General features: G+C 42.5%; 1 protein-coding gene across 9 annotated transcripts in view; it reads left to right on the forward strand.

The window, feature by feature from the left end:
- Window positions 1–27,873, forward strand: part of grh (grainy head) — a 78,294-nt gene that overhangs the window by 30,068 nt on the left and 20,353 nt on the right. For 7 of the 9 annotated variants that reach the window (XR_010574947.1, XM_065486328.1, XM_065486326.1 and 4 more), the window contains exons 2-6: window positions 15,049–15,224; window positions 15,391–15,553; window positions 21,829–22,198; window positions 22,830–23,288; window positions 24,475–24,668. Coding sequence is in view for 8 of the 9 variants with exons in the window: in XM_065486326.1 (XP_065342398.1) it covers window positions 15,049–15,224; window positions 15,391–15,553; window positions 21,829–22,198; window positions 22,830–23,288; window positions 24,475–24,668 (1,362 nt within the window). In the remaining variant the exon portion in view is untranslated. Of the gene's footprint in view, window positions 1–8,438; window positions 8,773–15,048; window positions 15,225–15,390; window positions 15,554–21,828; window positions 22,199–22,829; window positions 23,289–24,474; window positions 24,669–27,873 lie in introns of those variants that run through there. The other 2 variants (XM_065486327.1, XM_065486322.1) reach the window with 2 other exon arrangements.

A 27,873-nucleotide genomic window follows, 5' to 3' on the forward strand; every position in this document is an offset into this window, starting at 1 on the left:
TTGTGCTTTTGGCTCACAGGTGAGATTTTATCTCGCGACTTCTCAGTCGGCCAAAGCCTATATAAGACGCGCTTTAAAACGAAAAAAGAAAACACAGTACCAAGGAGATCATCTATCGTGTGGAGCAACAGATGCTGCTGCCTTTTCGAATAAATACCAAATTGTAGGGCAATTTTCAGAAGGAAATGCCGCGCTTTCTCACGGAGATGGATTTGAATAGGCCGCACGCAGTTTGGCAGGAAAAGACAACAATAAAAGCGTTTGGAGACTCAATGGTCAGGCGTTTTCACATACTGCGTCCAGTGTTTTGCATTAAAAAACTACTTGGATTAATTGTTTTCGGCCTATTTTTCTAAATTTCATTCCAAGCCTTATGAGGGGTAACTAAAACATTTTTACGACGCTAATTTATTTTTATACTAAAGCAAATTTAGTTTAAATGCTAATTCAGCACTTCCAGTGCAAGAGCTAGAAATTCTTGTTCAGGAAAAACGAATATACGTTCAAAAATTTTAAAAGGTGAGCTCTAGAGCAAGACTTTTTATGATAAATCATAAAAGCAGCTACGTAAATCTCCGTATGACGTATTTACTCTACGCGTCTACAATTTTGTCTGGAATTAATGAATATATTATAATATAGCTTTATTAACGGAGCCATACGATTTGCAAAATGAAGACTTCAGCGTAGGTAAAAAGACCGCTCATTAAACGCGTATGCTACGAACGAACGAGAAAAAAAGACCATTTGACTTGTAAATTTCTACTCATTTATTACATGCGGTCAAATGGAATTGCGGCGTCGTCCGTTGCTCCTCCAAATTGGACGCTTTAGCATCCAGCGCGGATTAGAGCTTTTCCAGCAGCGGGGCTCATTCCGCCTAATGAATGCGCGCAGTGACTTTAATGCATGCAGGCCCACTTTTGGGTGTGTTTTATTTGAGAGTTCACCCGCCGCGTTGAATTCCAATTACACACGTCTAGCCCAAAGAGCGAGCGCGGCGAATCGCGGCGCACAAACTCGTGAGCGCCGCGTAATTGGCTGCGTTCGCGAATATTTCGCCCTTTAATTTAATTATCATTGCTCGGCTCACGCGCTCGGACACACGAGAAGCGGCGAAATAACGTTATTTATCGACGAGCGGCCATAAATTGCGGGCGTCTATCCCTGAGGCCAGATGGAATAACAATATCTGCAACCAACAATGCGCCATAACTCAGTCGAGAGACACCCCAAAAGAGATGCTGCAGCCTGAAAAAATTCACATAAACGCCGCCCTGCCCACCGAACTCACCTCTCTCTCTCTCTCTCGCTCCGCCGACGAGATTCATTGCTATTTGCAATTTAAATGACCAACATTGTTACTTTTATTTCTCTCCCTCTCTTTCTCTCTCTCGCTCTACTAGTGTGTGTACGTCTGCCCAGTGCTCGTTGGTGTATATCGCGCAGGAGGAAAAACACCCACATCGAACCACGCGAAATTCTGTTCATATCGCGCAAGCTGAATTTGGATCTCAGCATTACCAAGAACACAGTATCAAGAGATGAATAACAATTATTTAAAAAAATTAAACTATTATATACAAAACAAAAAGCTCAAAGTGAAAATCTGTATTACGCCACGCTATTATTTTTTTTTGCATTTATGAAATGTGCATTTTTAAGGATGGAGCATAGCATGTTATGTTCGAAATAAATCAATACCTGCTGGTGGTACTATATGCAGGCTTTAACAAGCTACTTTAACTTTTTCCCTTGGCCATTGGGTTAAAATTATGTACAATAGATAAAAATTGTTCCAGCATTATCCAAGCATTTCTGTACGTACCATATAAATAGTTTGCAAAAAATATGTTTAAAAATTAATAATTTGCATTTAGTGGTGTTAATCTGAAATGAATAAATTTCTGCGATTAAATTTATTAGAAAACAGTTAAAAAGACAATAGAGAAAATTCAGGAACTTACTCCACGAACACAAATAATTATATAATCAAAATTCGCACCAAAATAAGGAAATTTTCTTCCTGATGGCATTTTAACCACGAAATAATACAATTTAACCGCAAATTATCACTCAGAGAGTTCAAATTAGTTGGATAATTGGGCTGCTTATGCGACCGAGCGAGTGTTTGTTTTTGTATATATGGACAGAGGCAGGCGCATTTAAATTTCACCTTGATGCATCCATCGGCGAGATTCGAACAGAGAGGAGAATCAGGTGCCGCGCGGCGTTCGTTTCCTTATATACAGCAGAGTGAAGTGTGTATGTGTGTGTGTGTCTGATGCGGGCTAATTTATAGGCTTATTTACCGAGATGCAGGTAGAAAATAAATCGACATCGCGACCAGCCCGAGAGCCGAGGAAAAGGAATCCGTGCCGCCGCTTTTAACTCTCTTCTCTCGCTCTGTTCTGCCCGCTGCTGCTGCTTTTTCTCCTTGACTCACTGTCGCACATAAAAAATAACCAAACGCGCGTCACACTCAAGGATTATTGTTTGGAAACGGCCCGACCGTCCATCCGATTCAGATTTTATCAAGTCCAAATCTTTAGCTCACTCAGCTGGTGCCTTTCACATTGCGTAAGAACGTTAAGTGAAAAATTATCACCCATTCGCTCGCTTCCTTGTGACTAATTTTTGGACTCGAACGCTCCGGCTATTTGGCGGGACTGGGAGCAGTCGAATGATGAATTGCAAGTGCTTATTGGAACTCCATCTCTACCATAGGTTTGCCAAAATGATTGACTGCCCAATAGTTTAGTTGAATAGGTTTTTTACTCGCACAGTTGACCATCCGAGAAATACTTTCTTTGCATATTTTAAATTTTACTACGACTTGTTAAGTTATTATACCAAACAAATCTATTAAAATACATTAAAATAATAGAACCAAATTTTTAATTAAAATTTTGGTCCAAAGTTCTCAAGTTGTTTCTTCTGGAATCTAATTAATGGAAGTATCAATTTCTGATAACATAATTCCTCTGTTGAGTCAATACACTTTTAAAAATAGCAAAATCATTCGATCGAATTGACGAGGAAGAAAATGATCAGTCAGCAGCGTTTGACCACTTTGGCTGAGGCGGCTTGCAGGTGTGGCTTTTGATGAAGTAATTTGATCGCCGTTCTCACCTGATATTATATGTGTTCGTGCACATGCAGTGTCAGGTGCTAGTGATTTCGTCGGTTTGTCTAGCTGTGTGAGAGCTGCTCGTGTTGATCTCCGCCCACAAATTGACCTGCGGTCGTCCGTCATTTTCACCTCTCGCCGTAATCGGAGGGGCCCCTGCGATTCGTTATTTACGCTGCAATCTTAAGAATGGTCAGAGGAGTCGTGAGAAAGTAAGTGGCTCTAAAGTCAACACCCCTGAAATCTGGCAGTAAATCAAGTCATAAATTCGTATAAGACATATGTAAATGGGAGCACGCGTGTTTTCAGAAAATTAGAGCGGCATTTTGTGAAAATAGAGTCTTTATTCGTGAGTGTGTTTTGAATAAGCAAGCAGCGGCAAAATGCAAACCGAGCCTCGGTTCGGAGAGCGCAGCAATTTATCTCAAATTGCCTTCCACGCAAACTATTTTGCATTTTAAACCACGCGGCTAATAGTGCGAGCTGAGCAGACGAGGGGAATATAAATATAATTTAGAGTTTGAGCCACCGAGAGAGTGTCCTAGTCGCGGCTTTTAAAATACTGTGCACTTGCCGCTGATAAATAAATCTTGCGATTGCGACGCTCGCCGGCTCTCACAAGGATGGAGATAAATTTCAGCGAGAGCCCTGAGCGGACGAAAAGCAGCCTTGGATGGCCACCGCGCAGCTCTTAATAATCCTTTTCTGGCGACAACGCTTGGAGTAAAATAATAATAATAATAAAATGAAGATCGTATGCCCAGCCCTGTTTTGAACGCCTGCCTGCGCGTGAATTAGCCGCTCCAAAATGTCAAAAAAATAATGTCAAAAAAATCAGTTTCAAGTCATTTTATAACGGAACAGTCAATTTCCTTATAGTTTTATTACACAATATGGCTTGCACGCAATTTAATTTACACGCAAATCCACTCTTTATAAAGTATTAAATGGCGGAAAAATGCTAATGATATGTGTATAAATTATTGATTAGCTTGAGCATTTTTAATTACACGTCTAGCGGGCAATGCAAATTTTCTCTGTGCAGAGTGTAAAATGTTGCAAGGTGACCGGAGTAATGCTATAAGTCGATCATTTTTATCCATATAAATTATTAATCCTCCATCTAGTGCATCTACTTTCACGCCTAACTGAAGAAAATGGGTTGAAATATCAGGCTTGAAGCAGCGGCAACATTGAAATTTCACACACCCATCGGCGAAGAGGATTGTCCGCGCGAGTCGCTAGAATGCATTTCCATTTAAGGCGCGTCGGCAATCGAGCCGATCTCAATAAAATGAGTTATGAATAATTTTCTGCTCGGCGGCTGATTTGACGATGAGAGACATACTCACTTCTCGAGAGACGGTTTTATTCACCTTTGCTTCACTCCATTAGCTTGTCAATTAAGCGCGTGACATATCGTTGGCTCCGCTTAATGGGATGAGAGAAAGATTTGGTCCAAAACTTTGGCCTGCAATCCGAAACGTCGAATAGATCAAGAACCTCGTTAAGCAGCGCTTCGCCGAACGGTATGTTAAAACATTTGAGCCATTTAAATCAAGAAACACTGATAGCATTTCTTCTTTTATAAGCCGTGCACCGCGAGGATTGGAATCGCTCTTAACTTTTCCATGCAGGCGCAAAAAGTGCGACCCTTCTCGCGTGTAATTTCATTAAGTGTAAGCAACTGCGGATCGGAATTTGCATTTGCCTAGCATTAGACAAAAGACTGTTAATTCTCCGGCGGGCATCACGTGCAAAAAAGCGCAGAGAGCCGCTTATTGTGCCTGCCAAGGCACTGCGTGATGCTTGATTATTATTATTTCTCCGCTCTTTTTTATCCGTTTGGTTTCCTTTTACACGGTTTAGCATTTGAATGGCCTTTCTGTGTATCTGGTCTGTACGTCTGTCCGTATAGGCATGGATATATGCGTGCGTGTGTTGGCACATAAAAGGACCCACCTTAAATCCCCATACATAATAATGTTCCAAATGCTCTCAGCAGCGTATTCAAATCCCCCTCCCCCCTCGCCGGTTTTGTCACTTCGCCGGCGTGAATATACTTTTGCGAGGAACCGTGTTCGATACTTTTTAACGTAGAGACCAAAGTCATAAAATCGCTGCATGCGTGTCTGACAGCGGACAATAAGACAATAAAATGCTGAACGCCTTTTTTAGGGGGTCCTTATCAGCGAAACACGACGACGTCGACGTCTATTCACCGCAAACTTTCCTTCTGCTTTGATGTCAAAGAATCCAATATTTCACAGAGAAGAAAAATATTGCAGCTAAGCCAAAACTCTTAAAACCTAGCACAGACGATTGTTTTTTAATACAATTGCATCCAAGAACTTCTCGAGAGCATTTAAATTAATTCGAATTAATCTGTGCAACGTCCTTTTTTCATCCACCTTAAACAATTTCTCGAGAGATCGAAAGATGCGACCGAGAAGAATTATATGTTCATTCACCTGGGCTTTGCTCTTTCATATTTCAAACGATGGATATCTGCATGACCGTCTAATGGGATTAAATTTAAATGCATACAGTGTACGCTTGATATGCAGACGCGAAAAGTCTGATATACTCGCGGCAGCCAGGAGCCGCGTATTTATGCGCACTCGGCAGATTGTGAGCCCCATTAGGTGGGGTCTTAGCACAAAGCGTTTGTCCGCGAACTCGCAACACACCAAACACTCGAGCAGAGAGACTCGACAGTCTGCGAGAGCCCTTGAAAATCACTCGACTGACTGCTGACTCTCAAGCAGTGTTTATTGAAAATCTTTTCTTAACCATATATAGAACTATATTTAAAATATTAAACATAAAGTTAAGCGATGAATTTAAAAATTAAATTTTAAGCCTATTTTGCTTGTTTGATTCATACTGATAATTTAATGAAAATGGGGCAATTAGAATTAGCAAACACTGCAAACACAATTATAGCTCGCCGTACTAAGCCAAACTTGTAAAAATAATTTAAGTGGAAGTGTTTTACAAATATAATAGTTTTCTCTCTCATTTTTAGCTGCATCGAGGTTAGTTTATATTATTTAGACTACTCTGTGAAATAAATGCGAGTTACATGCTCGACAAACCAAAGTATCGCATTTGTATTCGCGATCTCGTGCCTCCTGGAGACGTTTTCAAGGATGGGAAAAATAAATTCCACATGCAGAACTGATTTGTGCAGCATTTCTGTTGGCGCGGCGAGGAGGGACAAGTACACAACATTTTGTCCAAGTGCAAAGAACATGCATTAATAATGAGAGCAAGCACATGTACAATGCGAGAGCGAATATATGCACAAAAGTATCGGATGCACGCAGCGAGGTGGCTAATTTGAATACCCTCCGTGTCTGTGCGCGCGAGATAAGAATCTGGTGCGAGTCGTTATGTGCATTTGCGCTCATTTGCTAACAATGAGATGAGTATACGCGCGCGGGGGACACACACTCGTCGCCGACAGAGCAAAGAAAGAGAAAGAGAGACCGAAAAATAAAATAATACGCGCACACGATTTTTATCAGTTGGTCGCTTTGCGGACCCGCAATTTGCTCGGCGCGCAGAAGGACGCTCGGGAAAAGTTCGGGGCGAGTTATTTTACAGCTTTAATTGGCCGAAAACATTGAAGTAAGGAAGCGTTTTGCGCCGGTTGGAATTCCACGCACGGCTCTTCCTGGCCACATTTTCATATGAAACACTGTACATGCATGCACATGATTATTATTAAACGCGCGCCGCCGCCACTGCCGCGACCTTGCCTATTTTATTAGCACACGATCGCTGGCCGCAGAGCTGGCTGCCTTCGTTATAAATCAACTCGCCTCGGGACTATTTGTTTTAATTGAATGGTAACTGCGCGATTCTTTTCAGCAATTTGCGTTGAGCAGCGTGTTTTGTGGTGAGCTGCTGCGCCGCTGCATTATCATTAGCTTGCTAGACGATTATTTTGCGCCGCGAAACAATGAATCTTAGTTTAATGTCTTCTTTCCAGTGCGATTATTATCATGCACACAGCAAATTGTAAAAAGTTGTAAAACTAGTAATAGGTCAGAGACGATAGTTCCCTGTTCCAGAGTTAGTTGCGCACACCGCACACTTTAGTTTTTCCTCTTTATGTCTTCATGCAAACGTATGATTTGACTTGCCGAGGGAGGCAACACTTGCTTTACGCCGGTGAGGCAATAAAAATGAGGTTTTATGTGACAATTAAGCACCAGCGCATGTAACTATCTCACGTATGCAACTCGCACAATTTAAGCGGAGAGATTAAAGAATAACAATAAAAAGCAGCAGCCTTCTTCTGAACATTTTTGCAAAATAATTTAACATTCTGCAGATTAATGGATAATTTACACGAGTTATTTAAAATGGACAAATTTCAAAATCGTTGGTTTTTAATGACTGTCTATTTTGCAAAAAAAAGAAAACTCTTAAAAAGAAAATACATAAAATTATTTCGCTACAAGGAGAAAAGGGTTAGGAAAGGATAGTAAGCTTCGGGTCTGTTGTATATAGTTGTAAATATATATATAATGAATCTGCTCCGGGCTTCTCAATTTTATCAATACGTAAAAATGCAACCTCGCCTTTAAGGTAAATATAGGAAGAACCTCTAACCTCTGATTCCTCATTTAACTGTGTTTTCAAGATCAACTATAACGCAAAATAAATAATATTATTTTATACATGCACTAAACTGTATAGACTGTATTTATCTGGGAAAAACTTTAAAATAATGGAGATCTCGCAAAAAACAAGTGCTATTGCTATGCGGTGGGTTTTTCTGGAATTGTGTTTTTATTTGCAAATTCATCATCTACATGAACCTCTTAATTTGCTTAATTTTGTTCTTCTTCCTTTTCACCTCCGTACTACGAATATTCTCCTTTTTCCTCTCCCTTTCATTTTCTCTATTTTCCCTAAAAAAATCCTTCAGAGAATAAACCGTTACAGCGCAGACAGTATTTTTTATGATTTGAAATATTTTCAAGAAAGCTTCTAGATGAAATACCGCATGATAGCAAGTTTAAACCACTAAAAAAGATTGTGAGACAAAGCCTTGATTTTAAACGCCAGAAAATGTGCCAAAAAAGATCAAGGAAAGGTGAAATTCTGGTGCTGTCAACGCCTCACGTTTTCCAAAACAAACGACGTTATCAGCGCGGCCGTCGAAAACAGGTCCGCCGCGGCGAGCTTATTTTTTTGTGCAATTTAAAACGCTGCGCGAGAACTAGCTGCAAGTGCCACACACACTAGTTAGTTGCTCTCTCTCTCTCTTTCTCCATCGGCACGGAACAACAAGTGCGAACGTAGCAATTTTAAAAAATCGTGTGCCGCTATTTTGTCAAACTAGTTTGCGACGAAACCAGTCTGTTTGACGGCGGTGCACCTCGGGCCCCGCCCACACCGCAAAAACCGAAACTCGGCTGCCGCTTAACCCCTTCGGTGGCGGCCCGGCCGCCAGGTGGCTCCTCCGCGGGAGGGAAGGGGTCGCGCGGGTCGCGGGGTGGGGCAGAGGTGCCGCCTCCGAGGCCTATCTTTCAGTCCGCTCGCCGACTCGGACAGGACAGGACACTCGCTCGCGAGAGGATACGCTCGCCACTGACAATCGGCACCGCACACGCACTTTTTCGCAGGTCAGTCCGACAAAAAAGGGGTAGTATTTGACGGGGGTGTTGGAGATTTCGATGCACGATGCACGCGAGCAAAGCAACAGGTTGTTAGTCGATTGAATTTCACTGATTTAACTAAAAAATCGCGATTTTACTGTCAAGTTCTGATTGCAATTGTCTTGAAAGACGTTCAATATAAATTATCAGAGGCGCTTTCAAATTACCAATTGATGCCAGTGTCTTCTTTATGCATGAGACAGACATTTAATATTAAGGCTGAAATCTGAAATGTAAAGGAAAAGGGGCGTATGACAGCGTTAAAAAGGCAATTCGTCTCTTGCTGCCCTGCCTTAAAGATTTAATATCATTTCGATCTTTGAAACAAATGATAAAAATTTCGAAATATCGGCTTGCAAACAAGGGTTTTTTCTACAAGTTTCTGAGAGATCGACTGAATATTTAGAGCTAAGAATGTTTTTCATACCATAAAAATCTTCAAGGTGCGCCCTTAAAATTATCGCACCGCAATTTGACTTGGTTACCCATAAAAATCCACTCTGTTTAACATCAAAAGCGTTTTTAGTTTTTCTCTCAATCGCCTGTCAGCCAGAGATGCAAATGCCTTTTGCGAATTTCTCTCAGCACAGAGATCGAAATCTGCGGCCATAAAAATCTGAATCACACACAAGCCGAGCGCGAATCTGCGGGAACACGTGAGTCGAGCGCGTTTTTCTTTCTTTATTTGCATCTCTGGCGGCCGGGCGCGCTTTTGTGAGTGCACACCAGAAGGGGAGCTGAATCGAAATCTTTTCCCCGCGAAAGATGTTCTATGCCCAGCCAGCAGCGGCGGCGGCGGTGCCGGCGCATTTCACCGCGTGCTATTATATTATTAATGTTCGAAACGCAGACACACACAAACTCGCGCTCAGCGTTTTTCATTTCGCCGCAGAGAGCGTATATTATAATGGAGCAGGGCCCAAAGGGTTGTCTCAAACGCACATCCAATTCCGAGCTGGTAGCCGCGGGCGCTGAATTTTTAAAGCTCCGCAGACATGCGAATCTTCTTTTTGTTCGCTGTCAGGGATAAATATTAATGGAAAGCTGAGAATTATGTTGTACTGTTATTCGGCTAGACTCGAATGGTGTGGGAACCACCACTTTTTTCCATGCTGGAGAAATCAAAATGCGCGCGAATCTCGGAGATTGAGTATTGAATTTTTGATAATTGTTTTATTGTGTTGGGATCGGGCGGTCGAATTACGAATTCAGCACTCTGCTTTCATGCAGCTAATGATTTTCGTACATGCGTGTGGTATTCAGGTTTTCGGTCTGAACTCTTTTCATCACCCGGCCTGCACACAAAAGTTCAAGTCACGTCTTGGGAACGCCGCAAAATGCTCTCGAGTGCAATTAGTTTCGCAAAACTTTTAATGCAGAATATCGTGGAGATCAAGTGCCATAAAATCACTAATAGTTTTACAGTTTGGACATTCGATTCGGATCTGATATTAATATTTAAGAGATTGGGTTCGCCTCTCAGGCGTGAGAAGATACTCATTTGGCCGTAAAAGTCACCAGCACACGATCAGGATATTGCATTGCAACACACTCACTCGCACAAATGATGCACAATATTCTGCGAAACTCGATACTGAAAAATAAAGGTGTTGCTGAATTACCGTCGAACCTGCTGGATATGATATTTTCGCCCATTTCCCCTCTTGCCAGGTAAATCGCGCGGCCATTAAGAAATAATGGGGAAAAGAATGTGTGTATGTATGTGTATGTGTGTGTGTGTGCGTGCAGTAATAATAAAAATATTGTGTGTCACCTGCGAGGATAAAAACGCGTATGAGCATATATCTAAGTGGCTGGAGGCCAAGGTGTGGCCCATCTCGCAGTATCCATATCCACCCAGGATGATCCGATTTCACCATCCTGCTCTTTCGCACCTATATATTGCCGGGTCAAATCTGATTCGAGACGCGCAGAAATGCTCTCGCGGCGCAATTAACTCCTTTTGATTCATCGCTGCCACGAGAAAATACGTTTGAGTATTTGAGTAACACTTGCAAACAGCCGCCATCATAGCCCTCTCGCGGCCGGCGCGCTTTTCCAATTAATATTATGATTATTTTCTCCCATGCAATCTGTGCCGGCGTTTATTCTGCCGATCACACGCCGTGATAAGAATTCAGAGTTTTGCGTGGAAACGTAATTTATAAACAAGGAGAGAGTTTATTACCGCGGCCGAGGTGCTGCCGGCTCTTTCCAAATCAGACCCCCGCAGACAAATAAATGTTATCAAGCAAAGAGTGTTACAGGATGCACATAAATTAACACGCGCGATGTGCAGCGGCTGAATTTATTCGCCCAGCGCCACCTGCCAAGTGCGTATGTGCGCTCATCTCATCGCGGATTCCGGCACTCGAAAAATTATCTAATCGCCATTCACAATGCGCGCAACTCGCTGTCAGCCCAGATCTAATAAGCGTATTTCGCAATTAAAATTCGATCGCGGCAGCTGTCCGAGATAATAACAATTTGTTTAATTCAAGGCACAGAGAGTCTTATCCAAAATGGCCGCCGAGAGCTCATCGAAATAGCCGTCGTTAAATTTAATGAACGGCTCCTTATTTAAGCGCGTATTACAGCGAATAGGACGTGATGGGAATTAAATTTCGAGCCGCGCGCAGTGGCACAAAGGTCCTGCCGGCTGCATACACGCCCAGGGGCATCAGCCTGCAGCTTCCTCCGCGCGCGCAACCGATGTGTGTGTGTTTTTCGGAGAGTGATTTATATTTTCCGAGAATGCCCACTCTACTTCGCCAGCAAAACTGTGTATAATTGCGAGCTTTAACGAATTGTCCGTGGAAATTTATGAACGCATTTCTTCCTACACGACCGATTATTATTGCTGCGCGCGGTTAGAAAACGTGAACACAAAGCCTTACAGCGCATTTGCAAGCCCACTGTCCGCGTGCAGCGTAAATCATCTCTTGGTCCACTTGTTTGACTTGAGTGCTCACATAATTTGTACGCAGATGTTACTTTATCTCTGTAATTGACGTTCTCTCGTAAATTTCCGCTACTTGCTAATTAGCCATACGATATAACAATAAATGTTCGATTTAAGAATTTTTATGTAAAAAGGATTGGATGATCAAATATAAAATTAGCTATATTTACCAACAACTCCAAACCACGCACAAAGTAATTTTCCTTTTCTTGCGCACTTTTTTCTATTTCATTGTAAGCTCAAATTTAAAAAATAATTAATAGTAAACAAAGAAGAAAACAATCTCATTTCAATCTGGACCCTTTTGAAATTCGAGGTGTGTCCTCGAAAGGGAATCCGCTTACTTCCCAATTACAAACTGGCATTATTGTCTTGGCATCGGGCAATTGCAAAATCAAATTGAAAGCTGCCTGTCAAAGATCACTCACGGGCTGCGTCGAAATCGACACTATTTTCACAGCAGGCAGAGAGCAGCTTTCGAGATGAAATTTTCACCGCGTGCGAGTGAGTCACACAAACACAAACACAGACACTGCTCATTTCTCATTCGGCACCAAGGGAAAGAAACTCATCCATTTCGCGCCGGGCAGATCAGACAATGCCGGTGATAAATTCAAATGCGGAGCGCAAACAATCGCGCGGGCAACTCCGCCTGCAGGAACAGAATTGAATTGGAAAACGGCGAGAAATTGAAATGCGACGTGCAGTGAGCCAATTTAGATGCGCTCGAGATTAGCGCGAGCGAGCGAGCAAACGCGCGAGATGAATTGTGCTCTGTGTGTGTTTGTCGCGTGTTCGCTGCCGTTTTTGCCTTCGCGGTGCGTTTGACCTGCGCTGACCCTGGCCGGCTGGGCTGCGCCGGCGGATAACTGTTCGCGCTGCGCTGCTAGCGAGCGGACTAGCGGACCGACTTGGTCAGCAGCAGCCACCGACCAGGTCACCGGGTAGGTGGTCCCCCGCGAAAAACTAAATCACGCAATCCATTGCCAGATTCGTGGCCTAATGGCTCGATTAAATACATCTAAGATAAAATAAAATTTGCGCAACCTTCTCAAGAACACTCTGAAGGAAATTAAGCATCATTTAATTCTTTCTGAGAGATTTCACAGATAATTTTTCTAAATATCCGGGTAAAAATACTGAAAGAGATGAAGTCTTAGAAATTTTCAACGAATGTAAGAAGTATTACAGAGGTTTATGCAGAGTAAAGAAGTCTCTCTTCATTGATAAAAGTGATGAAAAAATAATTCAGGACTCCGAGAAGTTTTGTTTTAAATTACTGAATAAAAATTGTGATACTACGCAAGTCAATAATGTTCCTATGCATGAATGGGAGGCTCATTTTGGAGCGATTTACAACAATGCCAAATTAAGCGCATCAGATTCTCTAAATCTAAAAGACCTTTTAATAAATTACACTAAAAATCCTACTGTTAAATGGTTCCTAGAAGATGAAGTAAATTTATCTATTAAGGAACTAAAAATTAAGAAAGCACCAGGGCTTGACTTGGTAACAAATAAATGTTTGAAAGAGTTAAACGTAGTTTTAAATAGTGAACTAACGAAATTTTATAATATATGCCTTCAGAATGGTATTTTTCCCGATTCCTGGAAACTCTCTAATTTGAAGCTTTTATTTAAAAACAAAGGTAGTCCGGAGGATGTAAACAATTATAGAGGGATCAATTTATCCTCCTCTATGTTTAATCTTTTGGACAAAATGCTTAACAAACGTTTGTATTCCTCTCTAATCAGCTATATTCCATTAAATCAATTCGGCTTTATTAAAGGGAAATCTACTGTACAAGCTGTAAATTTACTTATTCAACATATTCACTCAACAGTAATTGTAAATAAGAGACCCCTGTACGCTTTATTTTTAGATTTACAAAAAGCATTCGATTCTATTAGTAGAACATTTATCTTTAAGAAAGTCGTAGATACAAAAATCTTTTCTTTTGAAGAGCTAAACTTGCTTGCAGAAATTCTTGACGTAAATTTTCTATTAATTAATGATGGTATTTCCGTTTCTGAAGAAATTTTACAGTCAAACGGGGTTAAACAAGGAGGGTGCATGTCACCCTTCCTGTTCATTTTTGCTATCAGTGATATTAACGATATTATGAAAGATTTCCCTGGCGTTAAATGCATTTTGTATGCAGATGATATTGTACTTTTAAGTGAAAATTTAAATGATTTTTCCATTTTACTGCCCAGAATTACAGACTACCTAGCTATAAGATGTTTAAAATTAAACGAAAAGAAATGCCAAGTCATGAAATTTAGAGCCGGTGGTCATGGTCGTTATAGCAAAGTAGATTTGAACTGGGAAAAACAGAATAAAATTACCTTCTGCTCTTCAATTAATTATCTAGGAGTCACTTTCCAAACTGCAGGTGTATGTTTTAGTAAACATATTGATAAGAGAGTTAAAGCCTCAATATTTGCTACAGGCAAAATTAAAAATTTGTCAAAAAGTTCTATTGTTACAGCCAAAAAATTATTTGATTTAGCTATTTCTCCTGTTGCCTCATATGGTATTGAAGCTGTCTGGAAATACTTGACTTTAAAAGACTTAAATAATCTTGAATGTGCTAAGTCTAGATTTTTTAAGAAAGCCTTATGTGTCGATAAGAGAATGAAATCAAGATTTGTATATGATCTAGTTGAGACTGATTATTTTGTAAATGACTTAAAGACAAAATTCTCCCTGCCGGACACACCTGTTTATATTAAATTCTTGGATAATATGATGCATAAAAAACAAAATATTCACCCTAATTTTTACAGTACCCCAGCTATGACAAACAAGAACTGGTGGCTACCCTATTGTAAAGATCGAAGTGTTTTTACGAGATACTCTTTCCATGGTTATCATTTTCTGTTATGTAAAGACAAACGTTTCCATCTAGATGTTTCTGCTAATTGTGTTTGCCAATTCTGCGATGAAAGCGGTATAGACATGTATCATTTCCTCAATTGTAAAAATAATACAACTACCTTATTTCAAGCTGCTAAATATAAGAAATTGCAGTTAAATAATATCGTTATATAATGTACTCTGTGTTGTACACCGTTGGTGTCTAATATAATAAATAATAATAATTCTTTTAGAAGATGTTAACTTAAAAATTGAACTGTAAAAATCGTTGGAATGAGTTTCCTTGCAAAGATGAAATTGATTATTTGAAAAACACATGTGTATAAATGCCATTGATTTTTAATTGTTTGATCAAAAATAATGTAATTAGTTACTAACAAATAATTTCTTTTGATTACAGACGGCGCAAGGAGTTGGGCTTGGTGGAGGGCGGCGAGCAGGCGGGCCCTGTGTTCCTCACAGCCACACACATGGCTGAGCTGGGGGCAGCCGAGGGGTCCGCGCCACCCCGCGCTGACGGCGACCCCGACAGTTGGAGAGCCTATTATGAACACCCCCTCACCGCAGCAACCTCAGGTAGGATCGCTTTAGCTTTTCAACAGAAAAAAATTATCTTCAGCACTGCTTTTTTCGTGGTCAAAAATGAAAATATAATGTAATCAGTTGCAAAATATAGTTTCACGTGTCAAATGGAATTACCAAAACTCTTTGAATCGGAAAAACATTTATTTTTTATTCGCAGCAATGCTAAACATCAGCGGCGGGGGCCACGAAGAGCAACAGTCCACTTCGATGGGCTTCCTCTACGAATACTACAAGCCCCAAGACAAGGAAGGTTTGAAGATCGTCCCACAGGCCAATGCCGCCACCCTGGCCGCTGCTTCCACCCTGAGCGATCTGTGGCAGTGAGTACCTTTTCATTGCTAAAAATCTTAATTTTCACCTACAAGACTCGAGGTGAAACCTTGTTACTCTGGCGCTCCATTTACTTACAATTTGCTTTGCAATTGAAATTGCTCCTGCAAACATGTTTAATGCCGAGCAATGGTAATAGAAGAAGAACTGGTACCACTTTTGAGGCACCCCGATTTGCAATTTTAAATTCGAGAGAGCCACTTTCTTCACGGAGTGAAATTTCGGACGCGATGTAGTCGGCAGGACATAAATTATTGATCGACCGACTCTTAATTAATGGCTGGCTCTTGGCGCAATTGCTGCGGAGTCGATGCAAATCTCGAGAAAAAAGGCAGGTGGGTGAAATTGACCACAGGGACACCTTAATTTGGTCACTCTCTCGAGAAAGTCACGCGCGCGCTCGGATCAGGTAGCTCAAAGCTCGAAAGGCAGCAGCTTAAATTGTGAAATAATTTCTCGTAGGACATTACGTGTGACTTTTAGCTTAATGTATGGTCCCTGATTGTATCGTATTACATTTTCTTGCAAGTGTGTTCCACTGCGCAGTGAACACATACAGTTTGCAATGCACCGCTGGGAAAAGTTTAAAAACAGTCACTCGTGGATTATATTTTCATGTAACTGCTTCAAATAAAGTCTTGTCCCGGGAAATAAAAGTTGATTGAACAGCACGAGGCTTTGGATCAGAAGATCAGACGCGCGCGTCTCGGGTTTTTTGTCGTCGACGTTCCTCTCGTTGATTCTCTTTTTTCACTCTCAGCTGGGCGGGCTGATCGCGGAGAGTGATTTTGAATAAATCACGTACGGTAGCCTGCGCTCTAGTAATTATCTAAATTGAGGAGTTGCGGTCAGAAAAGCAGCTCAATAATAAATAGCCGTGTGTGAGCTCGCTGCTGCCTCGTTCGCTTGCTCGCTCGCTCGAGCTGGACGCAGTCGAGACTGTGTGTTGCAATAAAAATAAAAACACGGCCCTCGGCTGGATTATTGCCCGCAATTGCCCGCCGTTTATGAAATATTGCTGCACATTTCGAGCAGACGTCTTCATCATGAGAACCGAATTACAAAATTTCAGGCCCGCCGGCGCATTTTGGGCGAATACATTATATAGGCAGACTTCGCGCGCGGAATAATTATTGCGTCGGGCGCCGAAAAACGCTGCTCGCATGTTTCCAGCAGCCGACGGCGTGTTCCAATAATCTTTCCACAAATTGGCGAGCGCGTCAGTGCCGCCCAAATCTAAATACTGGCCCGCGAAAATAACTTATTGAGCACGCGGTAGCCGCGAAAAACAATTCGTATTCACGAGTTTTCCTATTACAAAACGCAACATGCAAATTCAGCAAACGAGTGACCTGCAATTCGATCAGTAATAAACAGAGTTAAAATATGAGAATGGCTTCGATTTCATGGGAAAATCACGCCGCGTGAATTTCATATAGTGATAGAATGAGAGCGAGTACCTACACATCTTTTCTTTCTCGCCGTGAATAATCTTTCTACACTTTATATCATGTCTCGAGCGTTGAGATAATTATTTTATTAACATGATTCAGCATATTTGCTTCTAATGAGTTTTTATTGCTCAAATAATAAAACTCGCGGGGCAAACATGAGGGTCGACTTTGGCATGAAATTGAAGTGTAACACGCATTGTCTGAGAAATCAAGTACAATAAAATATTGCTCAACAGGACAATCAGTTATCGTAAAAAATATTCTCTTTTCTCACATCGATAAAATTAGATCTGAAACAAATTACGTAGTGATTTGGGAAACGAACTCCCAAGTGACTGCATCGTGATCTGCCGTGAATGAGCTGCAGCGTGTTCTTTGAAGAGGTAGCGCTCCAAAAGCGCCAAATTAATCATCACGCGGAGAAGCCGGTCGTGAGAGTGTGGCGGGCAAAATCTTTTGACGGCCGCCGAGTCAGTCAGCAATATTATTATTATTATCATCTCTCTCTCTCTCTCTCTCTCGCACACTCACTCACTCGGCGAGTGTGTTTGTAAACAATGGCGGCTTCTGCTCGTAGCAGCACCTGTTTGAGTTTTGTGCTGGCGGCCGCCCACGAGAAATATATTCAAAAGTGGCCAGACCGGAAATACGAGAGTGGCTGCCGCCGCGCTGTAGAGCGAGCATCTTCACTCGCTCGCTCGCCTGCTCGTGGAGTAAAAATCGTGCTCAATGAGAACCTGAACAGTCAACTTTTCATTCATTCATTCAAATATCGCCTGGTAATCAGCGGCGGCGGCGGCACGCCACCAGCCACAACTCCTCAATTATCCCCACCCAATATCGCACCCAAGGCTCGTTCGCCGCGCCGCGCAAACACACAAACACACGCCTCGCGCTACTCTTGTTTTCGTTCTTTCGAGTTGATTTTCCTTTTTCAAAATGCGCTTATGTCATCCACTCGTCGCGGGCCGTGCGTCACTCAACGCTGCGTTGCGCAATTAAGTGTGTACGGCACGGTAATGGCGAAATGAGCGAGCTTGCTGACTCCATCCCGAGCCGACAATTAGCTCATTTATACCGGTTTAAGGTCATTACGGCGTTTCAGTGGATGTGTGAATTAACGAAACGCTATTTTTAGACCCTATATGCACGAAACAAATACTCCCAAGTTGATTTAATTTTATTTTCCTGTCACAAATTCAACTTCAATATTTTTTATTGATCTGAGAAGCAATATGGGGGTTTCATATAAAATATTAACTAACTTTTGATGAATAATGATTTAATTATGAGAGTTGAGAGGGTTAGAAAGTTTTATATTTGAGGGTAAAAATTATCTCTAACATCCTCCAACTTGGGATTTTATTTTTCAGATTGAATGTAGTTTCTGTTGAAGATCATTTTTGTTTAAAAACAATTAATTTCATATTTAAGATATTTTAAATAATGCACGTCTGACTATGGTCAATATTTGTCTTGCATTTTGGAGGGTATGCAACGAGCTTGGCACAGGAGCCCAACTGGATGCAGAAATTTGCCTCCCCCACTCCACTCCCACGCTGTGCAGCTCCTCCGACGCCGTGGCTGCACGAAAATCCGATCTGCACGCGGAGTGTGAAGTGACAAGAATATTCGCACTGCAGCCCGGCCATTGTGGCGAGTGATTTCATTTGCCGCGACGAGTGCACGCCCGCCCAAAATCATCCGGCCAGTGCACAACAATGCGCTCGGGTTACAGTGCCCCGCGGGCCAACAATGTGCTCAACAATGCGTTCAATTCGGAGGACGCTTATTTACTATTCAAACCGACTCGGCCGGGGAAAAGGAGCACGCGCTTTTCACATGCAAATGCGCAGCGAGCAACAGGCCGTCGTTTGGGGCCCGCGGGTGTGCAGGCAGCGGCCGACCGGGGGCCGAGGGGCGCGCACCCCTTCCGTGCCGCCGCCGTCGCCCTGGTAATCAGATATATTAGCGCCTGTTGATTCGCAGCCACACGTGATACGCTTTTTCTGTCGCTTTCGACGCCTTCAAATGTGACATAATTCGCACGCAAAAAGGTTTGAAAAACAACATGACAATCCGTCTTGGTGGCGGAAAAATTGCGCATCGCTCAACACAAACAAGTTTTAATTTTTGAATTAATTGCTGCCCTTTTCTTGCAACAAGGAAATTTGTGATTGGTTGTTCAGCTATGCGTTATTTTTCCGCTGCAACTACAAATTCAAACCTTCAATATTTTTTTTTAAAAAAAAAATCTATTTGAAATCACCTCAAAAATACACATTATCACCTTCTTTTCTAAAATCTAAATAACCAGGACACTTTTTCATTTTATTGTTCAGCTTCATCTGAACAGAAATAAAATTAGAAAAAAAGTATTAAAATAATGATCTTAAAAATTATAGAACTATTCCCTTCCTCCCTTCTCGTGATTATTGAGTTCAATTGCGCGTCTCAAGCGAGGCACATGCAAATGTGAAGCAGCGAGCGAGCGCGTCTTTGTGCACACAAAAAGCGCCCCTCTCGCGTGATATTCTTCCCTCCTGGTGACGGCAAAAAAGCGTCGGGCCGTGCAGCAGACGCATAAATAAATGTACTTTGCGATTGTCTTACCGCGCGCTCTTGTACACTCTTTTTGCCGCCGCGACTTGGCATGTAAGGTTCTTGAAGGGGCGAAAATGCATTCGAGTGTTGACACGAGATGGGTCGGGGCGCGACTTAATGAGATTTTCCACCGGAGAGAGCAGACAGATGCATTTTGTTATAAATTTTATTTACTCGACACTCTCCATCAACTCGCGTGGTGCTGCTTTTGAGTCCATGATACCCGCGCGCGCACTTCCATATCTCAACCGATTTTCGAGAGTGACAACTTGCCACCGCGCGGAGGGATCAAAAGCGTGGTATTTTTGAAGATGCGCTGTCACCTCTCAAGTACCCGATGATACATGAAAGCGAATATGCATTTTTTATATAGAAATTGGCCGGTCCGCGTTTATTTCGAAAGTGTGCAAGCGTTTGATTTCACATTCCCACAAGCTCTAGAACTGAAAGTCTACACCTATGAGGAATCCGAAGCCTCAAAAAGCTTTTAAATAAGCGGATCGCATTTTTATCGAGTCGCGGCCATTATCACTCAACGCACACATGCGGCTGTGAGGCATCTTCCGCGCGCTTTAATGAAGAATTATCCACCGCAGAGATTAATACTGACACAAAACCTGATACGCGGCTGAAATCTAGCGTCACTCGAGCCGGCGGTGAAGAAGCAAAAATGCATCTCATCGCCATGTGTGTGCATATGTACGTACACTTACGGGTGTCGGCAACGTTCCTTCTTTCTCACGGGCGCAACCGCCGCACAAGTGATAATAGTGCAAATAAAAATAGTCGTCGAACCGGTCCTGCTTTTTGTCTAGGAAGACACTGAAAAAGCAGCGAGCGGCGTAACGAAAAGTAGTAAGTTTCGACTAAGAGAGAAAGAAAGTTGGCGCATGAAATGCGTGTTTTAAAACAGCAGCTCATTTGAAGGGCGAATGAATCATCTGCTCAAATGAGAAATAATCTCTGGCAGCATGTGAGAGAAGCATTAAACCCTTTACGACGTGCACAATACCGGCAGCGTCTCTCTCTCTCTTTCTCCCGTTTTATATCTCACTGCCTCTTCTAATGGGATAAATAATGATGAAAAGATGCCATAAAGCAGCTGACCAGTGACGGAACTTTTGTCCGAGCCGCGGAGAGATGTCAAAATTTGTTTTATTCCCACGTAATTTAATCGCCACCGCTGAATAGAGGCACAAAAGGCCTTGATTAGGCGGAATTTAACGCAGGATGCAGCAGCACATCGTAAAATTTACTACCTTTCTTGCTCGTTTCGATTCGACTCACCGCAGTGACGAAACAACCGATTAATAATATATGCTGGGCTTGTCGGTGTGTGATTTTGCAATATCCACGCAACGAATGGATTTCATTTCAATTAGTACCTGCACTCACAGCTTAAAGTGATTTTATACGTGACTTCTTTTTTCGCAATATGTGTTTTTACCGTTCATTTCGCTGGCATGAGCAGCAGTGAGCCGAATAGAGTCGGTAAAATTTCTTAATTTCAAAACCTTTTTTATTTCATTAATTTGGAATATTTATATGTGTGTGACTTTGGAATAAGTTGAAACTTAAGGAAAATAAAAAGCACTCTGTCTGAGTCACACACACACAAATGTTCAAAACCTCGTGCACAGAAATATTTTTTGTGTTTAGAGATTAGCTCACGTGAGAGAAAAAAATGGTATTTATTTGGTATTTAGCGAAATAGTTTTACTCGTTCAAAACGCAGGTTCATCGACAAAAAAAATGATAATGGAAAGGAAAATGTTGTATACAAAATCAACTGTCAAGAAATAGAAATTTGCCAAGAAATAGTCAAACAATGGTCATCGGTGGCACCAAGCATCAGACGTGCCGATAATTGCAATTAATTGGCTAAAAATTATTTTCCTTTTGATTTAATTACGAATGTTGTTGACGCCTATTTCCAATATACGTATTAATAGTTCCTACTTATCTATTTAAAAAAAAACAGCACCATAAATTAGGCTATTTAAAGTTAGTAATAATTTTGACCAGTTTGAGGAAACAAAAAAGATCAAGGTGACACCACGACATGGCTCTTGGAGTGCTCTTAATTAGAAATATATATTATTTAACATTATATATGAAATATATTGAGATAGTTATTTCCAATTTTATTTCACTCGTTGGCCCCAATCACGAGCTAATTAACGGCGGTGTGTTTGTCAATGTTGCAGGACGTCCAACTCGGGAATGCTTCCTCCGCACCATCACAAGCCGACCAATGGCCTCTCGGTGGGCGGGGCAGGTCTGCTCTCTGGCCCGTCCCACGAGTACTCGTCGTCGCCGCCGGCGGCGCCCGCGGCGGCGCCGAGCCCGGCGCGGGACGGCGCCGAGTCTCCGCGACGCGCGTCGCCAGCGGGGGCAGAGCTGCTGTTCGCGGCGCCCAACCTCAGCGTGAAGCGCGAGCCCGAGGACCTGAGCCAACCTGTGCCGCGCAAGCAAATGCTGCTCGACAGGGTCATCGACGCCGCCAAGCAGGTGGCGCCGACTAGACACGCCGCCGACAGCGTGCTTGTGCTCGGCAGGAAGGCCGTCAAGGTAAGGGTTGGTTGACAATTTTTTGCTTCTTTTTCCATATTTATATAGTGCTTTTTTAAATTACATGTGGACTCATAAGTTAACAAAGACTTTAAATGCTTTAAATAGACTAATTGAAGAATGACAACACATCTAAAATTTGATTCAGGGAAGTATACAAATGTCTTATAAAAGTGTAGTCTCCAAATATACTTCTTTTAGTTATTTAGCTTTTTGAAATCCCTCCTGCATAAAAACCAAAAATAATATTTTTTTTAATAAAAACTTACTAAAGATTGGCAGCAAAAAGTAGCACCAAAAGTTCTACATTTGATAAATTTATTCAAAAATAAAAATCCTTCAATCGATTTATATCATTTGCTGCATTGTAAAAACAGTAGTAACATCTTCACCCAAGCTGCTAAATATAAAAATTGTTTTCCGACGCCAACCATATTGTAATTTTTCTGTGTTGCACGCCGTAGGTGTCTAGTAAACATTATGTATCTAAAATTAAAATCTTGATGTACAAGACTTGAAGATGTCTTCTTGTGACTTGAGAAAATCACATCATCGAAAGATAATTTATTTATTGATAATATTATTTCACACATTGGAAAGCTCCTCTACATTTCAGTCCTTCCATTTGTTCCCTCAGGACGAATTCGGTGGTCGGGGCAGCCCCGTGGACGAGGCCCTGCTACTGAAGGCGCCGATTCCGCCGTACGCGACGCAAATGTTTGGCGTGGCGTCGAGCGGCGGTTCCACCTTCGACTACTCGCCGGCCTCGCAGCAATCACAGCAGGCGGCCAGCCAGTACGCGGCCGCTTCTCCCGGCCGCACCACAAGCGGCGCCACCTACACCGATCCGTACTACCGCGACTACTTCAGCGCCGACTACCAGCGCCAGTACGCGTCGGCGGACGGCGCCGACGCGGCCTCCAGCGTCGCCACGAGCACCGCCAGCGCGATTTCGAGTGCCTTCGTCGAGCGGTACGTGCGCCAAAGCGCCGTCTACAAGACGGGCAATGTCGCCTTGACGGTCGACCTGCCGTCGCCGGACAGCGGCATCGGCACCGACGCCATCACCCCCAGGGACCAGACTTCCATGCAACAGGTAAGCTTGACTCAAAATTTCTTTTGGTTCGCGGTCCCATCTATAAAATTTAGCAGATTATAACTAGAGGTTTGCTGTATCACCAACATTAATCAGAATCCAGTGGGGTGAAATTAAGGGGATCAAATATTTCTGAACTAATTTACCACCTTAAAATCGGAAAACAGCTCTGATTTTTTTTTGCTTAAAATTTGTATGACCAAGAGGCTCTGGAAATGGACTGTTTCTCATTGGATTAAGTAAAGTATTGAAATCATCGATCACTCGATTGAAAGGAAACTTATTCTAAATTAATTTATTTCTTAGAATTTTATGGTTTTAGTACACATACAAACTAAAGAAACTCAAAACTCAGCTCATTCAGTCATTAAAACATTTATTTTAGTTCAATTTTTATTTTGCGAGAATCTAAAAGCAAATGAAGTTCCTAAAAAAACGATAAACATAGCAAATTTGCGCTATTGAATAGGGCACCAAAGAACTAAATTTAAACCGCCTAAATTAGCTGAATTGTATAGCCCTGATTATTTGGCATTTAGTAAGAGTTTCTCAAAAAAGCTTGGCCTTATTTTGTGGAAAAAACTAAAATTTACAGCCCTTCAAGTGGAGTAATTAAAATTTATACCAAAGGAACGATGAATTTCTATTTTATCATTATAAATATTAATTCAGCCAATGGAAGTTTTAAATAAACTGTTAACAAGAAGCAACAAATGTTTCCCTTAAAGTTTTTAAATAGTCTTGCAAAAATGCTTACTTTCTTACTTGAAACTGTTGTATTTTTGTTATTTAAATATGTAATAAATTGCGTTCTCGTTAAGCTTACGCGCAAATATGTCATTGAATTCGTATACAATTCAATAAACAATATTTTTACACTCAAAACACAAATTTGGTGACGTCATTTTTTGTGTGTGGGAATCAACGTTCATGAAATTTTTCACTCATAAGTATGGAGTGCAAGTCAGCTGCCATGTATGTTGAGCGAGGGCATAACGTCCCCGCGCTAATCCCTAAAACAAACACCATTCAAAGGTGCCAACTGCCTTTAAAATTTATGAACTCAATCTCAATGAGGACCCCTTATCCCTCGCGTGTTTATTCTGTCGGTATGCCGATCGAGCGCGACTCGAATAAACAGTTTCGCTAACGCTGGGGTGTCGCGTCACCCGTTTTTTGCGCGCAGAGCTTCGACTACACGGACATGTGCCAGAACCCGATGATTCCTGAGACGCTGAACCAGCAGCGGTCCAGCAGTGCCAACAGCCTCGCCTCCCCCAACGCCTCCAACACGTCGATCGGCACCCCCGGGGGCCGCTCCAGGCCGTGGCACGACTTTGGAAGACAAAACGACGCGGACAAAGTGCAGATTCCGAAATTGTGAGTATTTTTTACTATTTTAATTTAACACGAGTTTCCACTTAAACTGAAAGTGCCGGAGAGGGGCATTTAATAAGTTTGTTTCCTCTCCACTGATGGACCGTACGTGTCGTACAAGTTAGATAACAAAATAGCAGTCATTAATGTTTGCAGCTTGCTGCCGCTGACGAATTTGTCAAATCCTAGAAAACACGAACCTTCCTCGTTAATTTCCGCTATCTCTCCACATATCTGTGTCCTGTGTCCAACTCTGAACATAAACCCCGACGCATTCTATGAAATAGTTCACATCTAGGGTAAAATAATTTACAATTTTGGAAGCGAAATTGCCGTAATTAAGAAGTCTTGTAATTAAAACCCAAAAGTGGCGGTCGCGCAATTTTCACTAACGTCGCACGTGATTCATTACGGCTTACGCAAACGTGTGTCTTCCGGGAACAAAAGTGTCAAGAGTGCGAAACATCTTCGCGCCGTGTTTTCCTCGAAATAAAACGCACCCCACACACACAACTCCACGCTCAATTAACTTTTGATTACTTTGCGGAAAAACTCTGGCGATGACGACAATCGAGAGGCAGAGAAGCCAGCGCACCAGCAGCAAAAGCAGCCTCAATTTTAATTACAAAGCGTGCATTTTGGCCAACAACGAAATAGGAGCCGACTCGTGATATTTTTTCTCTTGTTAAAACTTCGCGTGGCGAATTTCGGTGCTCATTAGAGTGTCGGGCTAATTGGTATGGAGGACAGGTCGGAAAGGGGGACGTGCGGCTTCTACCCAAACTCACCGGCGCGGCGGCGGCGGCTTCGACGACACACACACACACACACACACTCGTGAATAATTAAGCCTGAATTTTATCCGGGCCGAGGATTTTCTGTGTGCAGAGGTGTGTGTATTTATTTTTTTCTATCTTCCTCTCTTTCTCTGCGCGCGGCTCTCTCATTCCGCCTGATTTAACGAAGGGAGCAGCGAGGCAGAAAATAAAAAATAGCAGCCAGATTTCGAGGCACAGATTGTATTTTGGAGAAAGACACTCTCGGCTCGCCGGTTCGCCTCAGTTGACCCGCTCAATTAAAAATCGGGCCCGGCCATCCATCAACGGCGATGAGAACAAGGATGGATGGGTTTGTTTTATTTTCCTAACTCGCTGGCTGGCTCAGTCAGAGAGGTGGGTGCGCCCGACTTTCGGCTCCGATCGGCCCGTCCAAAGTGTCGCATCGCCGTACAAACACACACGCCGACGAGTACGTGCACCTTTATAAATTATTAATATTGCACGCCAAACCAGCCAGCGTGCCAAATGGGGAATTGGCCTTTGCCCGCGCCCGATTTCATCTGGGCGAGGGGGATTACGCGCCGCTAATGGTCCGAAAAGAGACTTTGACGCTTGCAAAGCCCTCATCATTAGCTACTAATTCCGCCAGCACGATTTATGGCGGATCTTCAATCGAAATGCGGCGCTGATCATTCCCACCCATTTCTTTAAAGTGCCTCCAGATGATTGGAGCGAAAGTTTTAAAATTTTACGATTTTATCTGGAAGCCGATGTGATTTTCTTGTAATGAAATGGGCTATGCAAATTTTATTCCAATGGTCATTCCACTTCTTATTGTTCATTTAAAATCTCGTCATTCAGCATTGTGTTTTGTATATTTTTTTCTGCTCGCGCCGCGCAATAGCGGAAACCGGCTATAAAAATGGCAAGAAGCCCATAAAATGATTTGGTCGGGGCAGCATCACTGCGCCGCGTGTGGATTTTCATTTTATTATTTATTTTTGGCCTGTGGCGAGTGCATTGCGTGATTGCAGCGAGTGCGGCAGAGTGACTCATGCGATCGCCTCTCCCGACGCCGTGTGTGTGTAATTTGACTTTTCTCTCGTCGGTTTAAAAATCGCGCGGCTCGGAAAGCAGAAAATCTGCGGCACTGCGGCACGTATCCCGTAATAAAAGAACGAAGACACAAAAAATACGACACGTACGACTCGCTGCTCATACTACGGGGCTAGCCAATAAGAGTATCTGGCTCTTTTTCGGGGTCACGTGTTCATTCGCATTCAAATCGACCGAACAATGGCCCATCAATTACCGGCTTTTATAAATAAATGAGCAGAGAAATTCGCGGCGACACGCAAACAAGCGGCAAAAAAGAGTTCGGAGAAAGGCGCTCTTTTTGTCAAGCCGCTTGAGGAAAAGAAACCGAGCTGCTCTGCTTGGTTGACAAAGACGCAAATATTTCAAACTCGCAAACGAAAAGTCTCGAGTCGCTTTTAGCTAATTATCCATAACAAACCAAAAAACACAGCCTATTGTTATTAAATTTGCATTGCTATTTGGCAAATGCGTAATTTTTATTATTTCGGTTACTTTAAAGAAACATAAAATGTCAGGGGAGTGTACCCGAAAGGTCAACTACTCGTGCCGAGCAGAAGAGACTGCTGAAATCTATTGCTGTGGCCACGTTGTACTCTTTTATTGCCTACACCGAAAACTCCTTCCTTTATTATTTCTCCTGCTCCTGCTTCTAATTGTAAGAGCAATTTGAGCCGCTCGCGTCTTTTCGCTGCTGCCCTGCGATATCAGTTACATGTCTCGCTCTTGTTTGAAACTGCTGCTGAAAAGTATAATTATACACGGCTGGCAGTATAATATTATAATAAAAGCTCGGCGCGCGCAGCAACACACACACAAGCGACGGCGACGAGAGTTGCTTGCATGCGTCTGCGATTTGCAATTGTAAATTGGCTGTTCTACTTTTAATGGCGGCGAATCCTGCTGATTTTACATCTCTTACACGTATATGTACTCTGCGGTGAAAATCTCGCGTGGACAGGCGAGTGAGCGAAATGCAAATGAGCCGGCAGCAACTATACAGTTAGATCAAAACTCTTTGCTGTCCGGCGCAATTAGGGTGTCGGCAATAAAGTAAAAAAGTACTTTTATTGCTAAATACATTTTTGACCAGGTGAAACTCAAATGGAACTGAGAGCCGACAAATCGGACCTTTCAACGCGACGGGCACTTCTCAAGTCAGAGGCGGCGGCTTCTTTATTTAATGTGCTTCGCCCATTAGAGGCAGCCAGGCGTTTTTATTTTCCATTGATGTACGCATAAAATAGCTGAAACGCGATCTGCACACAAATAAATTCACAGGCAATAATCGCGAATGGCCCGGCCAGCCGTTCGAATTAATGCGACCGCGCGGC

The sequence above is a fragment of the Cloeon dipterum genome, chromosome 3, assembly GCF_949628265.1.
Source record: "Cloeon dipterum chromosome 3, ieCloDipt1.1, whole genome shotgun sequence".
Classification (NCBI taxonomy): domain Eukaryota; kingdom Metazoa; phylum Arthropoda; class Insecta; order Ephemeroptera; family Baetidae; genus Cloeon; species Cloeon dipterum.